We start from the raw sequence: 18,763 nt of genomic DNA on the forward strand, positions 1-18,763 counted from the left end.
ACTGCAAGGACCTCCCTGCCCCACCTCCCCTGTATCATTTCACTCCGGAGCTGTCTTTGCTCTGTGGGTTTCCCGCAGCCCTGCTATTTCAGCAGCCCTGGAGGACTCTGGGCATTGTTCCACAGTGCTTTGCATCACAGATGGAGTCCCCTGTCCTCCCACAGGCACTCTCCCTGCAGCTCCTACCTTCAGATCCCGGTGAACCACCCCCATCTGGTGGCAGTGCAGGACGGCCTCCAGGATCTGCTGGATGCAGTGGCTGTGGGAGAGAGGAGAATGCTCACACAAGTGCCCGGTGAGGCAGAGTTTAGTCAGACACTTCTATTCTGCTGCATTTCACCCCTATGCCCCTCTCCCCATCATGCTGCCCATCAGCAGCCCTGCAGCTCAGCTCAGCATCCCCCTCCACTGACACCCACACACCTGGGGGGAGCAGTTCTAACCCAGTAGGAACCCAACAGAACTATTGGACACCAAATAATGGTGAGCAGGAGCTTAGGGGACACAGCTGAGCCCGTGGGGACCCCACAGGAGCAGCACTGGAGGTGGGGAGCTGGAGACCAACAGTGGAACCACAATACCAGCAAAGATTTGGCCTCCAAACCCAGGCAGAGCAGATGTGCTCTGTGCGACCTTTGCTCCAGCTCCATTTCCCTGCTTTCCTCTAATGCATGTAGCTCTGCTGTGTCTGCTTGCTTTATATCCAGTTCATTACATTCCAGCTCTGCTGTGTGCGTGAGACAGGAAGGGAAAAAGACAGAGGCACTGATCACTTCTGCTCCAAAACAGCTTATGTGCAAGGCAGAAGGTCTTTATTTACATATATTTTATTTTATTTGTATGACACTAATAAGTGGATGGGCTGTAAGTGGATTCAGTGCAGGCAGCCTATTAAATGAGATTATTTTCTGCCTAGAAATAAAGGATATTTCCATGCAGAGAGGTAGTGTAGAGTTTACCACCCCCTTGGACATACATACAAGCTATGCTTAGCCTGGAGGCTATGCCAAAGCTTGGGGGCACATTATATCTGGAGACTGGAGAGGGCCAGATCATGTCCCCTCAAAAGAGTGAGACTAATACTGTCCCCTGGATGAGCTGCAGGGACCGAAGGGGTGACTGAAATGGCTCTGCAGAAGGTACCTGGAAAGTGCCAGTGGGAGTGTGGGAGGGAGCAGAGCTCCAGCACAGCCTGCTGTGCTGCTCTGTGACTGCTCCTCCTCAGTGCTCTCAAGTGGCAAATGCCAGAGAAACGCTTGCAGAGGGCTGGAATGCAGCTCCACGGGGAAGGAGTGACATCCACAGGGTATCTGTGCTATCATGGCCCTGGCTGACCACCAGCCTGGTGTTGGGTTTCCTCCCTGCCAGCCTGGGGAGCCCTGGTGCCCCCAGACCAGGCAGTCCTGATGCCCCCAGACCAGGGAGCCCCCAACACCGTGTTCATTTACAGTGAGGTCAGATGCTGGCTATCCCAGCATCCTGAGGAATGAGGACGCTGTGGGCAATGGCTGGGAGCCATCGGAGTCAAAGTGGAGACCAGGCCTATGGCAGCACATGCACTTCTTGGCACATGAGTTGAGTGACTTAAAAAGAGCATTTCGTGTGGTTTTGGATTTCTTTTTTTTTTTTTTTTTTGCACCACAGTTCCAGTCTATGAGTATGTGTTGCAGAGTGGCTGTAGAACACCTCCCAGTACAGAAGGAGCTGGTGCTGCAGAAAGCCAGTCCTCTAGGACCCTGGGAGAGAGCAGCTTGTGGGAGAAGGGAACACCTCCTGTCCCCTCCACAGCCTGGCTCACCTGGCATCCGCTTCGCTGTAGTACTCCCTGGCCACAATGTCCTCAAACAGCTCCCCGCCGGTGACCCTGCGAGAGAACAGGGGGGCTGGATTGACTGACAGCACACTCAGCCCTGGCAAGCCCCCCGAAAGTGGCACTGCACCATGCATGGGGGGAGAACCGGGGGTGCAGCACAGGGACCTTCCCTCTGCCTGGCTTGGGGGACCCGAGTTTGGTTCAAACCCAGGCTGTGGGAAGGGCTTGGGTGAGGTGGAGGTCACGTCCCCCCGGGGGCAGCACGGAGCTGCCCGTGGGTTAGGGGATGCATTACTCACAGGTCAAATATCAGGTAGTGGTGGCCCTCTTCAGAGATGCTGTCGTGGAGCCTCACTGCAGCAGAGACAGAAGGGTTATGGGGTATACCTGGTTCCCACCCCACTCCCTGGGAATGCCTTTGCCCCCCTTCGGGCACAGGCAGGAGCTGGGGAAGGGCACAGCAGGGCCATTCCTCTTGCTATTTCCACTGGCTGGGTGGGGGGTCCCTGCTCACCAGGGGACCCCAGCCATGGCCTCAGCCTGGGGCAGTCGTGAAAGGCTCAAAGATCACATCCAAACTGGGGACTGCCCCGGGGCTGCACCTGGCCAGGGTTCCAGGCAGCTGCTGGGCTATCTTGGGCACTGGGAAGGCTGCAGGCATGGGTGTCCCCAGTCCCATCAGGAGAGGTGCCCAAGCAGAGGGAGAGCTCAGCAGGGAGCTGAGCTGACAACTCTGGCACCCACGGGGCTTTTTTATTTTCTGCTCATGACCTTCCCTTTCTCCTTGGGAATCTCCACGGGATGAATTTCCCCATCTCCTGGCACCTTCTCCCCTTGGGCACACCCCTTGCCAGGTACAGCCAGGTACAAACCTGTCACCCTGCTGCATGCTGGTTATTCAGGCTCAGATCCCTGCTCACACTTAGCAGGCAGCTGTGCAGCAAGGAGACTGGCACAGAAACAGGTAGGGTGGATAAACAGACACTTGTCTAGCGTCCTCTGCCCCCACCTCATATTTTGTTTGATTCCCTTAAGGCTATGAATATATTTAATGCTTCCTCTCTCTCACCTGGCTTCAGCCTGATACAACTTTCAACATATTTGAGAATGTTGGGAATCAGGGAAGAAAAAAGAAACATTCAGGTGAGAGATTTTGTGGGAGTTTTTACTCTTAGCCCCTTTTACTGCATCTAAATCAGCTGAGCCCTATATGGAAACATCCTCCAGACTCAGTGTGAGCCAGAGGAGATAACAACCCCAGCACTGAGCACAGACACTGCACTGTGTCACTCTTATCTGCCAGGCCAGCAAACACCACTTTGCTGGTCCTTTTCCTGTCTCCAAGCTCTGTGGGCAAATCCAGCAGCTGCCAAGAGCATGTTGCCAGCAGCGTCACTTCACCCGGCCGGGGCACAGAGGCAAACGAGGTCTGATGGGCTGGTCAGCATCTTTTCTGTCTCTCTTGTGGTCTTGACTACTGACACAACTTGCTCATCTCATTCCCCAGTTATCATTCCCAACTGCTGGCCTCTGCAGACATCCGCTGTGCTCTGACATCGGTGTCTGCTCTGTTTTTCTCCAACATACAACCCCAGCTTTTGTGCCTTCCTCTGCTGGAAGAAACATATTTCCTCCCGTTTCCTCTCGCCTGGGAGGGATTTGAGGGTATCACGCCTGGGATCCCACAGAAGCCAAAGTATTCCCAGAGGGATTAGGTGACTTTGGTGTGGATAAGGCCAGCATAACCATAAGCATATGGTCCAGATACGTTCCCTGCTTGGGGAAGTCCTGAAGCCTGTGGCTGCCAGGAGCCAAGAAGGTATAAGAGAGAGCAGCTGCTCTAAATATAGCCTGGCCCTACAAGAATCTGTTACTGACCCTAGTCAGAGAGAGCCACACTGGCCAAACCACTTCAGCTCAGAGCTGAGAGCCAAGGCAGGAGCATGACACAGCTTCAGGAATGAGAGTCAGAGAACAAGTACCTGGAGTCCAAACTCCAGGGCTGGGTGCAGCCAAAGTTTTCCCAATAAAGCAAGATTTCCCTGAATGGAAACTGCTCTCCCTAGTATATCACTCAGTGCTGTGGGGTCCTGGGGACCTGGGCCTGCCTTTGACTGCCCATGCACAGCTTTCCATGTGAGGCTCTCCAGCAGGCACGGTGCAGAGCACAGGTTAGTTCCTCCAAGAACTGCAGCACGGCATCCCATGGGAGACAGAAGGACCCCACCTTGCTGCAGGGAGCAAGTAAGAGGACAGCAAAGCCCCTTGGCAGCTGGGGTGCTTCTCCCCAGGAAGGGCTGGACAGGGCTGTTTTGCCTCATCCAGCAGCAGTGCCTCCTCTTCCTCAGGCCAGGCTGCTCTGCAGTGGCACCGATCGCTCCAGCTCCTGTGTGGGTACCGAGCCGCCTTTGCTGCACGGAAGGGAAGCTGCAAGCCCAAGTTTCCAGGCAGCAGGAGCAGTAGAGGGGGGTGAAAGGAAAGAGGGTGTGGGGTGGGGGGTGGAGAAGAGCCTCCTGGGTATAAATAGCAGCAGATTGGGCTTGTTAGCATCTCATGCTGTTAACCCCTTCCAGCCTTTGCAGCTCTGAAGCTGCCAGGTCACAGCCAAACAGCGAGGGGTAGTGTAGGGATGGGGGACAAGGACAGGGACAGCTGAGGTGTTTCGGTCCTCAGAGAACATGCCAGCCCCACGGGAAGGTGATGGAGAGGGAAGGGTGGAAGACAGTGGTGGGACAGAGCTGTAGCCAACCTGGGAACCTGGGGAACCTGCAGGTGCCATCCTGCAGGTCTCTCACACAGTGAGTTCCCCCGGGTTTAGTATTTCTTCCTACTCACACACTTTGCAGTGTGTTTCCTTCAGGTCTCGACAATCCCCGCATGTATTTTGGTGCAAAGAGGAGGCTGGAGGCCCCGGAGGGACCCCTGCAGGACAGCTCCTGGTCCTGCTGGAGCAGAGGCTGGGGAATGCTGCAGGGTCCGGCACCCTAGCAATGAAGGGAAGACCTGCCACACAGCCGTGTGCCCGAGACAGATGGAAGCTGACAGTCTTTTTTGGAACTGAAACATTTATGGGACAGGAGCCACATGGCTTGTCCCAGTGGCCCTGGATCTAGCTCCCTGAATCTGCTGCAGCAGCTCCTGGGGAAGGATGGATCCAGGTCACCAGAGCAGTGAGGGGGCCAGGGAGCAGCTCAGCCACAGAGGAACCCTCCCAGCTCCCGACTGTGGGTTGAGAGGGGTGCAGAAACCACCAAGTGTTTTCCCAAAAGCCACAGGATCTCATTGGGGTTGGTATATCCTGGGGTGCAGCAGAGGGAAAAAGAGGTTCATCCAGATCATCCAAGGGATCAAGAGCCTGCATCAGCATCCCTTCCAGGATGGAGTTTGGGATTTTTTTTTTTTTTTTACTGCAGTTTTTTCCCCTCCCCTCTCTCTCTCGCCTTCTGGCCTATTTTTGTCTTTTGCAGGGGCTCAGGAGTTTTCCTGAAACAGCTTTTCCGAAGGAGGCTACTTTCAGATGGACGGTCGGTGGGAAAGTCTTCGCTTCCCCCCGCCATCGCTCCTCCTACACGCCCCGCGCTGCCGCTGCTGCTGCTCCGAGCTGCAGCCGCTTTTTGGAGCATGCAGAGGAATACGGCACCCGAGCGGGGGGAGAGCAGTAAAAATAGCCTCTTGCAGCCTCCTGGGGCTCCGCTTCTCCCTGAGGGAGCTATGGCCAAGTGGGTTAGTCCGGACCTACTTCAGTCTCCCTGTGCCCAGTGGGGGCCTTTTTCCCCATGACCCCATTTGAAGATGGTGTTTCCCGTGAGGAAGAGGAGGGATGGCTCTGCAGATCAACCGGGCAGGATGACACCGAGCCCTTCTCAGCCTCTGGGACAAACAGTCCGTGCTGCTGCAGACAGGGCTGGATTATGGCTGGAGACTCCCTAGCCCTGGCTGGGACATGGGAGGGCAAGTGGGCAGCAGAGCCAGGTATGGAGCACCAGCCACGGGGGTGCAGGGTGCACTTACCAATGTTGGGGTGCTTCAGGAGACGGCAGATCCGGGCTTCTCGTTCCAGCTTCTGGTGATCTGAAAGAGGCAACAGCCCTAAATTAAGATCTGAGGAAGGGAATCAATGGCTCTCAGAGGAGGTGTTGGCACAGGAAACCTGGGGGGACAGAGCAGCTTTTTTTTCTTTTTGCTAAAGAGTTATGGATTTGAGGATAAGTTCTGCATCAGGGCACAATTGGGCACAATCCCAGCACAGATGCAGTTCCTGGCTAAGCTCCTCAGTCACTGATGCCATGGGCAATCTTGGGTTTGCAATGATCCCTCACTCTCCCCTCTCCCTTCTCTTTGCCGCACAATCTCCGATCACCTCACCCTGGATTTGCCTGGGTCATCCTTGCTGGCAGCACTGTTCCTTTTTCTCCTATTCACCCAGGACATTGCCAGCCTTGTATGGTACAATTTGAGCAATTGAAGGCAAAGTGAACCAGTGAGAGGTGTGAGGATGAAATGAGGCTATGGACTTCACTCCCCCTTGCCATCATCAGCCATTCCAAACCAGGGCTTTGCTCTCCTACACGGCAGAACCCTTTCTCAGAACCAGTGCCTGTCTCCAAACAGGAAGCACAGGTCCCACTCCCCAGCTTTCAGCAGGCTTGGGAATGTGAGACAACAGAGCTCTGGGCAAAGCAAGCTCAGCTGAGCCAAAAAATCCTCCACCCTAGGACAGCTCAGAATGAATCTGCAAATCATTTTGTTTCTTCCTCTGCCCTTCTCTCCTTGCTCACACCTGACCCAGCCACCCTGCATGGAGGTGCCTGACTGGAGGCATTCTGTGCAGGCACTCAGCAGCCAGGACAAGCGAGGATATAATTAGGGCTGCTGTCTCTCAGTGCTACCTTGCAGGTTCACACCCCAGAGTCTCGCTCTGCATCAAACCAAACCTGGGTGTCTCCGACCGCTGAGCCGTGAAAGCAGCGCAGCCCCTTCTCTGCAGGGCTGCAGCTTTCCCCAGGGCTCAGTATCCTGTCCCAGAGGCACCCTGGGCCTTGGGGTGAGTTTGGCGGCCTGTGCTGGAGGCTGTGAGCTGAAGGCTGAGATAACCTTGGTGGTTTCATTCAGCTCCCCACATTGTTTCCCCGATGGGTGACAACCCTCCCAGGGTGGGACAAGGTGACAAGGAGAGGTTGGAGCTCGGGATATTCTCACAACTAAAGTCCATTGTGGGGTGGATGATGGGGATGGGATGGAGGGACAGTGTGACCAGTGGGGCAAGCACTTCACCGGGGAGGTGGGTTACAGCCTCTCCTACCCCACAAACCCAGCTCCTGCACACACCCAAACCCAATTTTTCCTCTAAAATCTCCACCTTCTCTCCTCCTGGCCCCTCTGTGTTGGCAGCCAGGAGGATGTCTAAAGAAGCAGACCATGGCTGGGGATGTTTTGCAGCTTCTCTCAACTTCTCCCCACTTCTCTCCTGCCTGCCCTTTGTATCTGGGGAAGCGCCATCCCCCCTGCCAGTACTGCAGAAACAGGGGGTTCCAGACCATTAGCCAAAGTCATTGGTGATTCAGCTGGCAGAGCAGGGAAAATAACTCCAGTGAAGCCTCTCCAGGGGACTGCTGGGCACGGCAGGGATGTCACAAACCCCAGGAGAGAATGGAAAGGGGCAAACTGCCGGAGGAGGCGAGCGGAGGCAGGAGGGAGCAAAGGGAGGGCGGCTCAATCTGCTGCTCCAGGCAGCCCTGAAAACTGGGAGGCGTTTGCCAGCTGGGGTACACGGGCAGGAGCCAAGGGCTGAGCCCAGCACTGCACACCCTGCCCAGAGCCTTTGGCTTTGAAGGAAGAAAATTACCCGCATCCCTGAAGAAGGGCAGGGGTCGGTGCTGGAGGACCTCAGGGATTCAAGGCCCGTCTTGTGCTGCTTTGGCAGCACTGTGGGAGGGATCCTGCGACATGCTGGTTTAATTCCAGGTCAGAAAGGAGCTTGTCACTCTTTTCTGCATTTCAGTTTTGCCTTCGGAGGTCAGCAGTGGAATTGGGAGAGACGCCGAGGGAGGTTAATTAAACCCTCCCGGCAGGGTGCTTCCTCCCAGCACACATCCTGCACTCCCGACATCCAGGGAGGAGCCGGAGCCGGGACACGGCATCTGCTGCCTCCTCCTTTCCATCCACCTCATCACAGCTCCTCTGCCAGGTGGGGCAGATGGGGGCAGAGGGGTCCCTGGCTTGGGGCAAGGGCTGGTTAATGATTTCTGCGCTGGCTCATCTCAGCCTCACTAGAGATGACCCACCGGGACAGACCCTCCAGCACCTCTTCCAGCAGCAAACAGCCAATGTGCTCCACCAGAGCAGATGGCAGTGAGGGTTGAGGGCCCATTTCCAGGTAGAAATGAAGTCAAACCCCCACCTGAAGGGATGTTCCCCTTTCATTGATGTAGGTATATGAGTAAGAAAACTTACAGACCCCAGAGCAGGGATGGGGTGTCAGCAGGGGCCTTCTCAGGAAGTTATGTTCCCAAAATAACTGTGCTACCCTGTGCCCAAAGCTGGCAGTGCTCTGACTTGTTGCAAGGCTGTAACCAACATTTTGCTGCAATGTGTGTGCAGGGTGGTGGAGGGGGTCTAAGGGACAGAAATGGGGTCCTCTGGCTCATGATGCAGGTTGGGGTCTGGGAGTTCCCCTGAGCCTTTGCACAGCCAGGCTGCAGAGGCATCCCTGTGATTGGATGGGATGTGGCGAGCAGCCACCAAGACACCTCCTCGGGATGTTCACCCCATCCATCAAGGAGCTCAGTGAGTACCGCAGCGAGGACAGGGTGGCACGAGGGGTCACCCTCAATCAAAGACCCCTCACTTCATTGCACATCAAAGGCATCATCCCAGCACCATGCAGAGGGGACAAATTCCCCACTATATGAGCCCTGCTCACCTCTTGCCTTCCCCAAAACACCCTCAGTGCTTACCTCGAGCAGAGAGCTTCTTGGTGTTGATGATCTTGGCCGCGTACTCTTGTCCTGCCAACACCTTCACGCATCTCCGGACAATGGAGAACGCGCCCCTGGGAACAGAAGAAGCCAGAGGTGAAGGGCTTGGCATGAGAGCGAGCACAGCTCAGCCCTCATGTGGCTGTGGGGTGAGGGACAGCCACAGGCATGGGGACAAGGGTGGGGAATAGGTGCTGACTGGGGCAGGGGCTTGTGCAAAACTTGTAGGGATCAGCTTCCCTGCACCACCATCCTTGAGGAATGATGGGAGGAGGCACATGCAGACCTAGAGAGGAATGTGGGCTTCTCCCCTCTGTGCTCCTCTGGGACACCCCAGGCACTGTGCACTTTTCCTCCTCTTCCTCCTGGCTTTGCCCAACCTGTTGCCAGGAGGGAAGGGGCAGTGATTTATCAGGGGCACTGGTTCCCAAGGGAAACTGTGATGGCTGCAGCTGCCACATAGCTCTTGGTCACTTCAGTCTGTCTGTTCTAGAACTTTCAGTCACAGCAGCACTTGGTAGCTGTGACTAGTGCCAGATTCCCCCTCCCACTGCAAAACTGTCACCCAGGCAGGGACAGCCCAGGGGACCCTGTGAGGATGGAGCCCAGCTGGACAGGGACGGATGCTGTTGCACCTTGCACACACCCGAGCTAATGTGCAAAGCTCTTCTGGGGTCTGGCAGGCGAGTGAGCACGAGTCCTTGGGACACTCCAAAGACTCCTGTCTGCCCTGGTACCCCATGGCCCAAGTCCTGCCAGCTCGTGGCACTGCCAGTGCCGGCGCAATGCTGGGAGCTGCAGCACTGCAATCACACACACATGCACGCTGCAGCCCTGCTGAGCACAACCTTTGTGCCAGGTTCCCTTTCCTGCCAAACCTCTCCAATCGCTAAAATAACAACTATCAAAAGCAATCCCACCTCCTTGTCCCACCTTCCCCCACTCCCTTTCACCCCACTCCAACTCCCTGCTGAGGAATAAAAGGGCACGGGCTGGCGAGTGCGGCTGATAATTGATTTTAGCGGCGGGGGCGGGTAGAGACGGGCAATTTGGGTTTGAATGTGATTTTTGGGAGAGCAGGCAAGCAGCGGGTGTGGAGGGATGGGGATGGAGCCCCAGCAGAGCTGGCAGCCCACGCGCCCAGTGCTGCCGTGCAGAGCATCGCTCACGGCACGTGCCAGGCAGGAGTTGGGGGAAAACATTCTGGTGCTTCCCAGCTTCCCCGTCCTGCCATTTAATCCTGGCTGCTGAAAGAGCTGAGCTGTTAATATCCCTGAATCCTGGGGAAGAATTAACTGGAAAGGGTGGGCGAAATGCTTCATATCCAGCTTGCAGTAGGTAGGCAGACCAGAACTATTGGCAGTCCTGTGGTCTCGCTCTCTTCATCCTGCTGGGAACCCCACACTGCGTAGGGTTTGTGGGCTCCTCTGGATCCCTGGGACTCATCTTCTCTATTTTTTTTCCTAAAGACATGTGTGATGTTTCTGCAGTGGCAGGACAATCTGCAGCAGAGAGTGCAGCAAGCAGGGATGTCCCTCTGCCCCAGCTCGGAGTTTCACTGCAGAACCCAGCATGAGGCTGGAGGGCTGTGGGTGTCCCAGATCCACTGGAGGCTGGGGACCAATGGTCACTCCTGGTCCCAGTGTCCACAGCCACTTGCTCATCTATTTATTTGAACTGAACAGCAAAAAAAGGGAGAGCCATGGGAAGCGGCTGCTTCACTCCCCCAGCTGCATTCCTGGCTTTTGGCTCCTCCAGACCTTCCTAACAGAAACCAAATGTCTATTTGTGGTTTGTAAAGCATAAGTAAAACCCTGTGTGCCTGGAGGGTGGGTGGAACATGGAACACTGGATGCAGGTGTAGGATACCCAGGGGTACAGCATACTTGCCATACCCCCATCCTTCTTCCATCTGGGTCCTTCAGTGGGTCTGCATTGGCCACCCAACTCCACATTGGGTGTTTGACCCCCAGCCAGACTCTACTCCCTGTGCCAGGCTGCTCCCTTGCTACTCAGTTCCATGTAGGATTTTCCAGCCTAGGGGGGGGGGGGTGGGGGGAATCAAACCAAAAAAAACCCCTTTGCTCCATCTAAATACAGCATCTTCATGGCAAAGGCAGCATCCCCTTCTACACCAAGGGCTCATGGAGCACTGCAGGCAATGCTGGGGGTGCCATGCAGGGAGCTCAGCCCCCCTGAGCTGCAAGAAACCCCTCTGGAAGGAAGGTATCCTGTCCTGTTCCCTGGCCATGGACAGCAGCGTGTCGCTTTGCTCCCAGGGCGCTGGGTCTTTGGGTGGGGATCACCCCAACCCTGGTGGCAGCTGAGGACCCCCATCTCTGCCTGGCTTGGATGAGACAGCACATCCCAGCCTGAGCAGGGGACGGGTACATCACATGCAGGGCCATGGGTACACAACCGTGTCCTTGTCACCTGGCTGGCTGCCAGGGTGATGTTGGACCCACAGCCCAGAACAAGCCCTGTCTCTGCAGCCCCGAGCACTGGCACTGCTGAGCCCCAGCCCTGCAGCCTCTGTCCCTTGATCCCTAGGCCAGGCATGACCCCATGCCTCGTCCCCACGGCCTTCCCCACCAGCTCAAGCAGTGGCTTTGCCACCAGGCTGCTCCGCTTCTCCCTTTTTCACACCTTCTCTGCCAGTGCCCGGCTGTGCTGCTGCCACCCTCCCTCTCTTCAACACCTCCTCCTCCTCCGAGGCTTTTTTTTTTTTCCTTTCTAGAGAGAAGAGTGTGGGCTGGGGATTTTTTGTTCCTCCATATTTTTTTTTTCCTTTTTAATAAGCCCCCTCTCCTGCAGCTCCGGGAGCGGAGGGGCTGATCCTACGGCTCGGCACGGTAATTGTCTCCAGCCTCTCCCCGAACCTGCTGCGGGGGCGGATTTGGAGGCGCCGATGGAGCTGCACTTCATGTTTGTCCTACTCCGGGGGGCCGTGGGCAGAATCCTCTCCCTGTCCCCCCCGTTGCCCCCCGCCCTCCGCCTGATTCCCTCCTGCGAGCGTGGGGGATCGGAGCAGCCCTTCACTTGCTCAGCTTTGCGGGGGCTGACGCAGGAGTGGGTTTTCCCCAGCTCCGTGTCCCCCGCTCGGGACAGATGTCCTCCCATGCTTGGGAGGTGCAGGGATGTGCCAAGGGCTTGTGCCTTGCTGGGCAGACTCTGCAGATCTCCCTCCCCATCTCTGCCTGCCCCCAAAGCCCCACCGTGGTGCTACCATTAGGTGTGTGGCATCTCAAACCCCCGCCTGCCCGGCTGCCAGGGTGGGTGACAGCCGAGGAAACGGCAGAGAAACAGGGTGGATGCAGCAGCCTGGCAGCCAGACCTGCCGTCCTGCCAGCCGGGCTGGGGACACACCGTGTGCCCCACAACAGCCCGCCCCAGTCCCTTGGGGACAGCAAACTCGAGATGGACCCTCTCTGCTCGGAGTCCTTGCAGGACGCTGCTCCCTGCCAGGGTCTGGTGCGGGGAGAGCCGCTCTGCCCGGCCCTGCCAAGACTGACCCACCCCGACTGGCACCGGGAGCATCTCTCCGGAGGAGGAACGACGCTTCCCAGCGTGAGCAGCTGCCGCAGCAGAGCAGAGGTGCGGCACTTCGTCCTGATTTCCCTCTCTAAGCCCATGAAGCAGAAATTTCCCCGTGGGAAACCGCTGATTTTTGAATGTGCCAGGATGTGCTGGAAACCATCCCAGTGGAAAATCCCCAACCAGCCCCACAGCACCTTGGCTAACCTGGTGAAGCCCCTAACTCGGGAACACCTCAGTGCTGCTGTTGTACCTGCCCTCTTGAGTGGATGGAAGAGCTGTGGGATGCACCGAGCTGGGGCTGCTGCCCCTGCATCACCCCAGAACTGGGGTGGTCAGGGGCGATGCTCTCAGGGGCTGGTGAGCTGCTGCGCCAGCTTTGCTCCTTTATTCCTTTTAAAATGCTTCTGTCCAGGTGGTTTTGGATCACAGTGCCGGGCAATGCAGGCAGCCCCTAGCCTGGGTGCTCAACCCTCCAGTCAGCACCTACCCAGAAAAGCGTCACAGCCCAGATACCTTCAGGAGCCCTCCTGGTCTTCCCCCATCACCCCTGGCCTGCGAACTCCCCTCCACATCCTCACAGCCATCTCTGCCCAGCCAGAGCCCCACAGCCTCACCACAGGCACGGAGCAGCCACTGCCTCACCTGCCCACCCCCTGCCACCACCAGAAAACTATAGAGCCTGAAAAGCTGAGAAAAGTCTGGAAAAAGCAGGTCCCACATCCCACCTTGCGACCAGCTCCCCAGAGGGTGCCCATCCCCCTGCCTGCAGTGCCAGCTGGGGCTGTCCCCACCACAGGGACCCACTCCCGAACGCAAGCCCCTGCTGTCCACCAGCCCCTCTCTGTCACCTTGATGCCACAGGGATGGGTGTGAATGTCCCAGGACGGGAGGGGATCCATTTGCCTCCACAGAGCTGCCTGCCACAGTTTGGCTGGGGAATGTGAGCAGCACTCAGCCCAGCCATCACAAAGTCCCCCTGTCTCAGCCTGTCCATGTCCCCATCTCTGCCCTCTCCCTTCTCCCTCGCCCCCATTTCACACGCCCACGTGCATGTGGGCACACGCTTAGGCACAGGCTGCTCTGTGCCCGGGCGATGCAGGGCTGCGGGGTCGGAGCATCCCTGTGCCTGCCGACGGACAAAGCTTCCCCTCCGGAGCACAGGCACCCTGAGCCCACCACCACGCTGCCAGCCACTCCAAAGGGACGGTGGCCACACAGCCCAGATTTACAGACCAGCTCCAAAAAAAGGCACAGAAACCAAAACAGAGGCACATGCCTGCTCACTCCTGCGCCCGTTTTATAGCCACACGCTGGGCGGGACGCGGAGCATCCCTCCACACGGGGAACCTGGCATCCCCTGCTCCACCCGGGGGTGCTCAGTGCTCCCCAGGATCCCCTTGCTGGGCACAAGCAGCTCTGTTTGTACACACACACACACACACACACACACACACACACACACTGATCCAGGCACACACGATGACACCTGGACCAGAGGAGCCGAGCCCTCCCTCGCAGGAAAGCAGGGTCAGACAGGGCTATGGCTCACCCGCACCGGGACAGGAGTGGGGAATACCCTGGATCTTTCCAAAAGCCACCAGGATTCTCTGGGGACTGCCAGGCAGACTGGGTCTCCTGCAGGTCTAGTCAAGCCCCAGTGCATCCACACAGATAAATTCCCTAAAGAAATGTGAGGGGTGTCCACTGCTTTGGCTTTCCTCCTCAGCTGTCCTGTCCCTCCTCTCAGCTGGAGAACTTCCCAAGGGAGCTAGCAGCCTTCTTTTTTGGGAGCAGCTTTTCCATAAGAGGGGCAGCCAAGCCTTTCCCAGGCAACTCCAGACCTCTGGGGTGTCCCAAGCCCCCAGCCAAGCACCCATCAGCAGCCCCTGAACTCAGGTAAGGACAGGTCTGGGGCTGGAAGCCCCCATCCTCACTCGCGTGCCCTCTCTGATTCTCACGGCAATCTCTCCGTACCCATCTCGTTTCCCTCATCTCCAGCAGTTCCCAGCACTGCTGAGTCTCTCTCCCAGCCAGGGCACAGCCCTGCTCTGAGCATCCCAGCCCCATCTCCAACTTACTTGCCCAGTTCCTCAAAGAGCTGGTACTCCTCAGTGAAGCGATTGCAGGTGATGGTGGCCATCCTGAGGGGCTGGAAATGCTCCCTCCCGGTGCAGAGTTTGGGGCAAGCAGCTCTCCTCTCACTCCTTCCCTCTCCGTGTGCTCCCGGGGCTCTCTCCTCGGTGAGGTAAATAAGGGAATATATTTGATTGACAAGCCCAGAGATAATGATGAGGGCAATTTGTCTTCTCAGCTTCACAAGCCTTCGTCAGCATCGCCGTCCCCATGGTGACCACCGCTGCCAGAAACGCCCTGTTTCTGTTGCCGGGGCAACTGCTTCCCAAACCCGCCGCCCTCCGTGGGGACCAGGGCCCTGCTGGGGACCCGGCCCGGGGGCTGCCCGGGGGTCACCCACCTGCTGCAGAGGGGGAATATCTAAAATACAACTATTAATGGCAAATTAAAGGCTGTGGCAGTGGTAAAATAATTGGGGCAAAAAAGGTTTCCATGGAAACCGTGGTTTCCATGTTGCAGGAGGATGCTGTCACCCCAGCAACTGCTTATCCCCCCCCCCAAAAAAAAAAATACAGGCCCTGCTGGTACCTGCAGCAGCATTCCTGGGGGCCCTGGGGGCTGTGGGATGGGGACACGCTGCAGCAGGAGGGAGCATATGGAGCAGAAGTGTGTCAGGAGAAGCTGGAGAAATCATGGCAGGTCCCCAGGTCCCCACACCGTCCCGCCTTCAGCCAGGGTCCCCAGAGGGGCTGGCCCTGATCACACTGCAGGGGAGGGCTGGCTGCTCCCCACTCCCTCCTTTGCCCACTGCGTCCCCCCAAGGGCCCTGGGGTTCCTGTGGAGCTGCTCCTGAGGGTCCCTCCAGAGAGGGACGAGCAGCCTGGCCTGAAGCACAGCTAGAGGGGAGCACAAGGGCTGTGTCCTAGGGTGCCGTGTCCCTGTGCTGCCCAAGCCAGGGTAGAAAGGGGGGAGTTTCAAAGTGGGAATAGGAGGAAGGTCTGGCCCCCCAGTCCATGGACTTTTTGTTGCTGAATCGCCTCTCTGCTGTGCTGAACATAAGAAAGCACAAAAACTGCAATGAAAGTGGAATTGTGAGGTCCAAAACCTCAGGGTTTCCTCTGAGTCCCCACCAGGCCTCACTGGGGATCCAGCAGCACCCGCTCTGTCTACACCACCCCTTGCATTTTCCACCTGCTGACTTCCCCCAGAAGAGCTTTCTACTCAGCCTGTGTCCCATTTCTGGATGATTTTGCAGCAGCAGGGCCCTCCTCACAACAGGAGAAGGGACTCCCTGTGCCAGCTGGGAGGGCATTGCCTTTGCCAGGTGACATGGATTGAGTTCCCTTTCAGGCTGCCATGGAAGGGTTAAAAGGAAAAGAAAAGGTTCTAACCAGACAAAAATAGGGAGAAATCTTTGAGAGGGGAGAGAGGAGGAGCAGAGAGGGAGAGAAGAAAGGAGGTGGAAGTGGAGGAGGACAGCAAGTGGCGGAGTGAGGAAGAGGAGGGGGAGGAGGAGAAAGGTCTAATGGCTTTTCCATTAATTGCACCATTATCCACCTTCATCCCCACCTTGCATCCCTGCATCCAGCCTCCCGCTCCTGTCTGGTCCCATCCAGGGGACCCTGGAGGCAGAGCAGGGACTGATTCCCAGCCATGGAAGGGCACAGGGATGGGGCCACAGTCCCCAAGGGTTGATGACCTCCAGACGCACCCTGGCCATGCCCTGGCATGAGCAGAGCACACCAGGCACCCTCACTTGGGCTGCAGGCAATGCACATGTGCCATCTGTGCCCCAGGAACACGATGGTCCCCAAAATGCCTCCAGGCATCTGCACAACTCCTCCCCATGCTGCTCCCACAAAAAAGGGGGTTTCATTCCCCACCCCAGGGCTGTGCCAGGAGGCAGGGGGCTGCCATGGGGGCCGGTGCATGTGGATGTTTGTGGGAGTGCTTTCCTCCTCCAGCATTTTGCTGCCAGCCCCCAGCAGCCCCTTAGAACCCTAGAGGCAAGAGCCCCCCACTCCCAAGACCCCCTGGATGCCCGTGGGCAGCTCTGTGCCCCTGCCTCACTCCCACCTCCCTCCCACCTGCGCTGCTGTTCGTGTCCCCGTGAGCTCCGCAATGTGACCTGCCCCCCTCCCCGTGCCCACCCCCACACTGCCACACGTGCTCAACCCCACACGCGTGACTCTGCGTGCTCCCGGAGCCAGGAGGAGGGATCTGTCCCTTCCTTCCCCCCCGGGGCCCCTGCTGCAGCCCAAACCCCTCACCTGGGCAGGGAGTGATGGCAAAGTCCCCCACGAGGACCCTGCCTTCCTCCCCAGGGTTCTCCTGCCTGGCAGAGACACGGCTCTCCAGGAAAAGTTTCTCCCTCTCTGTTCTTCTCTCTATTCAGTTTTTTTCCTTTTCCTCGACATTTTTGCTTCTGAGGGTAAGGGGGTGTCAGACTTCTGCATGCTGAACGTGCTCTGCTTTGCTGGTAATGTTTTCCCAAGCAGGAAATGCTGCGTGGTCCCAGTCCTGGGTGCCTGGGGACAGTCTGAGGGGAGCAGGAGCTCTGGGTGGAACCTTCCAGCTCTGAGCTGGGGGCTCCCCTGTGGAGGGGAGTAGTCCCAGTCCTCTCCCTGAGGCCTCAGGATATTCCCAGGATGTGTCAGTTCCCAGCCATCCCAAGATTTGCTCCTGCAGGGCTTTGGGAGCCATGCTGCTCTCATGCTGCCATGCTCGGGTCTGGCCACCTGATGGAGATCTTCATCCCCAGTGCCCCTCTCCATCACCGGGCTCGCCTCTCCAAAAATGCATCCTGCTCTCCACACCCTGCTCCAGCTCTGCCTGCAGAGCTTTGGTTTCTGCATCCCAGCACGGGGCTGCCCCAGGGTGGGCACCCGAGGTCGGATACTGAACCCCAACCACACGGGATGGGCAGCTCAGGAAGGACCCCCGTGTCCTGGGGGTGCTGCAGCAGGTTGCCCCTGCTCCCAGGGGATGGGGCTTGCAGCAGTGCCTCGCACACCAAACCAGCCGGGCTGCCAATTACATACTGCAGAGATCCCGAAATTACTGGGACAGTTTCACAAGCAAGCTGGGGTCTGGGGGATGCTCAGTTGCTGTCCTCTGGGAAGCTGAATTTGGGGTTATTTTTAGATAAGATTATAAATACCGTGGGGAGGAGAGCTGATTTACATTTAGGGCTGTGTTTGCAAACGTGCCCTGTCCCTGCGGGCCCAGCACTTGCTCCTGCAACCATAGGAAGGTGCTTTTGGCTGAGACAGGGTGTCCTCAGTGCCACCCTCTCCCCTGCAGCAGGGTTCATAGGCAAAGACCCTCCTGTGGACATGCCCACGATACTTGGGGACAATCAGCAGGTGCCATGTGGCTCCCTGGAACCATGGTGCACCGGCTTGAGTGGGGGAAATCTGCAAAACCACACGTCCTCAGATCACGGGCATGAGAAAGAACACAAGTGCCCCTGATGCAGAACACCTTCTGAGGTGCTCAGGGTGCTCTGCCACTGGGGCAGTTTGCTGGGATGCCCATCCCCTGTCCTGATACTGGGCTTCTTCCCTCTCTCGGATGGGAGTTGCCTGTGGGGCTGGAGAGGCTCTGACGTACCCCCAGTCCTGCCTAATGCATCCCATCCCTATTCCATCCCCGTCCTATCCCACTCCCCTCCTCTTCCCAGCCCAGCCCAGCCCCACCCTCCTCTTATTCTCCTCCCCATCTCTATCCCATCCCAACTCCATTAATTCCCAGCCCATTCCCTTCCCACTCGCTCCAGCCAGCAGGCTGGAAACAGCCAGGGTGGAGACAGCCAGTCCACACCGACAGAGAGGCAGCCACCACCCCTCCGTCCCCGAGGGCCCCGGATGCGTCCCCTGCCCCTTCCCTCCCAGGCCCCCATCCTACACCCAGCTCCTGCTGGGCCCAGGAGCTGCCTGGGGCTTGCCAGGCGCTTTGAAGGGAGGTTGGGAAGGAGGGGAGCCTCAGCCTGTCTGTGAAAACACATCTCCCGGGTGCAGGGAACTCCACTGCCTGAGCATCTCTCCAGCTGCATTAACCCCTTGGCAGCCAGAGCGCACACACAGTCCCTGGGGACTTCAGCTCTCTGAAAACATGGGATTTTGGCACATAGCTGTGTTTTTCACAGCACAGACCATTAATAAGCATTGCTGTGATGAGGAGAACACGTGGCAGCAGCTGCATCTCCTTTCCCAGCCCAATGTTCAGACACAGCACAGCTGGAATCAGGGGTGAAGGACAACTGCTGTCCTCAGGCTGGAAGCTTTGCTCTCTCCAAGCACCCAGAGATGCTCCTGCCTACTTCTCCTCTTTGTGTTCAAGGACTAAGCTTTTCCTTCAGCTG

General features: G+C 57.5%; 1 protein-coding gene across 2 annotated transcripts in view; it reads right to left on the bottom strand.

Moving 5' to 3' along the window:
- CAMK2A (calcium/calmodulin dependent protein kinase II alpha) overlaps positions 1–14,606 on the bottom strand; it is a 33,884-nt gene extending 19,278 nt beyond the window's left edge. Inside the window, exons 1-6 of one of the 2 annotated variants that reach the window (XM_053990883.1) lie at positions 14,406–14,606; positions 8,770–8,864; positions 5,825–5,884; positions 2,113–2,167; positions 1,799–1,864; positions 187–259 (exon numbers count right to left, since the gene is read on the bottom strand). In XM_053990883.1, coding sequence (XP_053846858.1) covers positions 187–259; positions 1,799–1,864; positions 2,113–2,167; positions 5,825–5,884; positions 8,770–8,864; positions 14,406–14,467 — 411 coding nt within the window. In that variant the 5' untranslated portion in view covers positions 14,468–14,606. The remainder of the gene's footprint in view (positions 1–186; positions 260–1,798; positions 1,865–2,112; positions 2,168–5,824; positions 5,885–8,769; positions 8,865–14,405) is intronic. The other variant, XM_053990882.1, reaches the window with a different exon arrangement.
- Between the last annotated feature and the right edge of the window lie 4,157 nt (positions 14,607–18,763).

Source organism: Vidua macroura, chromosome 15 (assembly GCF_024509145.1).
Source record: "Vidua macroura isolate BioBank_ID:100142 chromosome 15, ASM2450914v1, whole genome shotgun sequence".
Taxonomy (NCBI): Eukaryota; Metazoa; Chordata; class Aves; order Passeriformes; family Viduidae; genus Vidua; species Vidua macroura.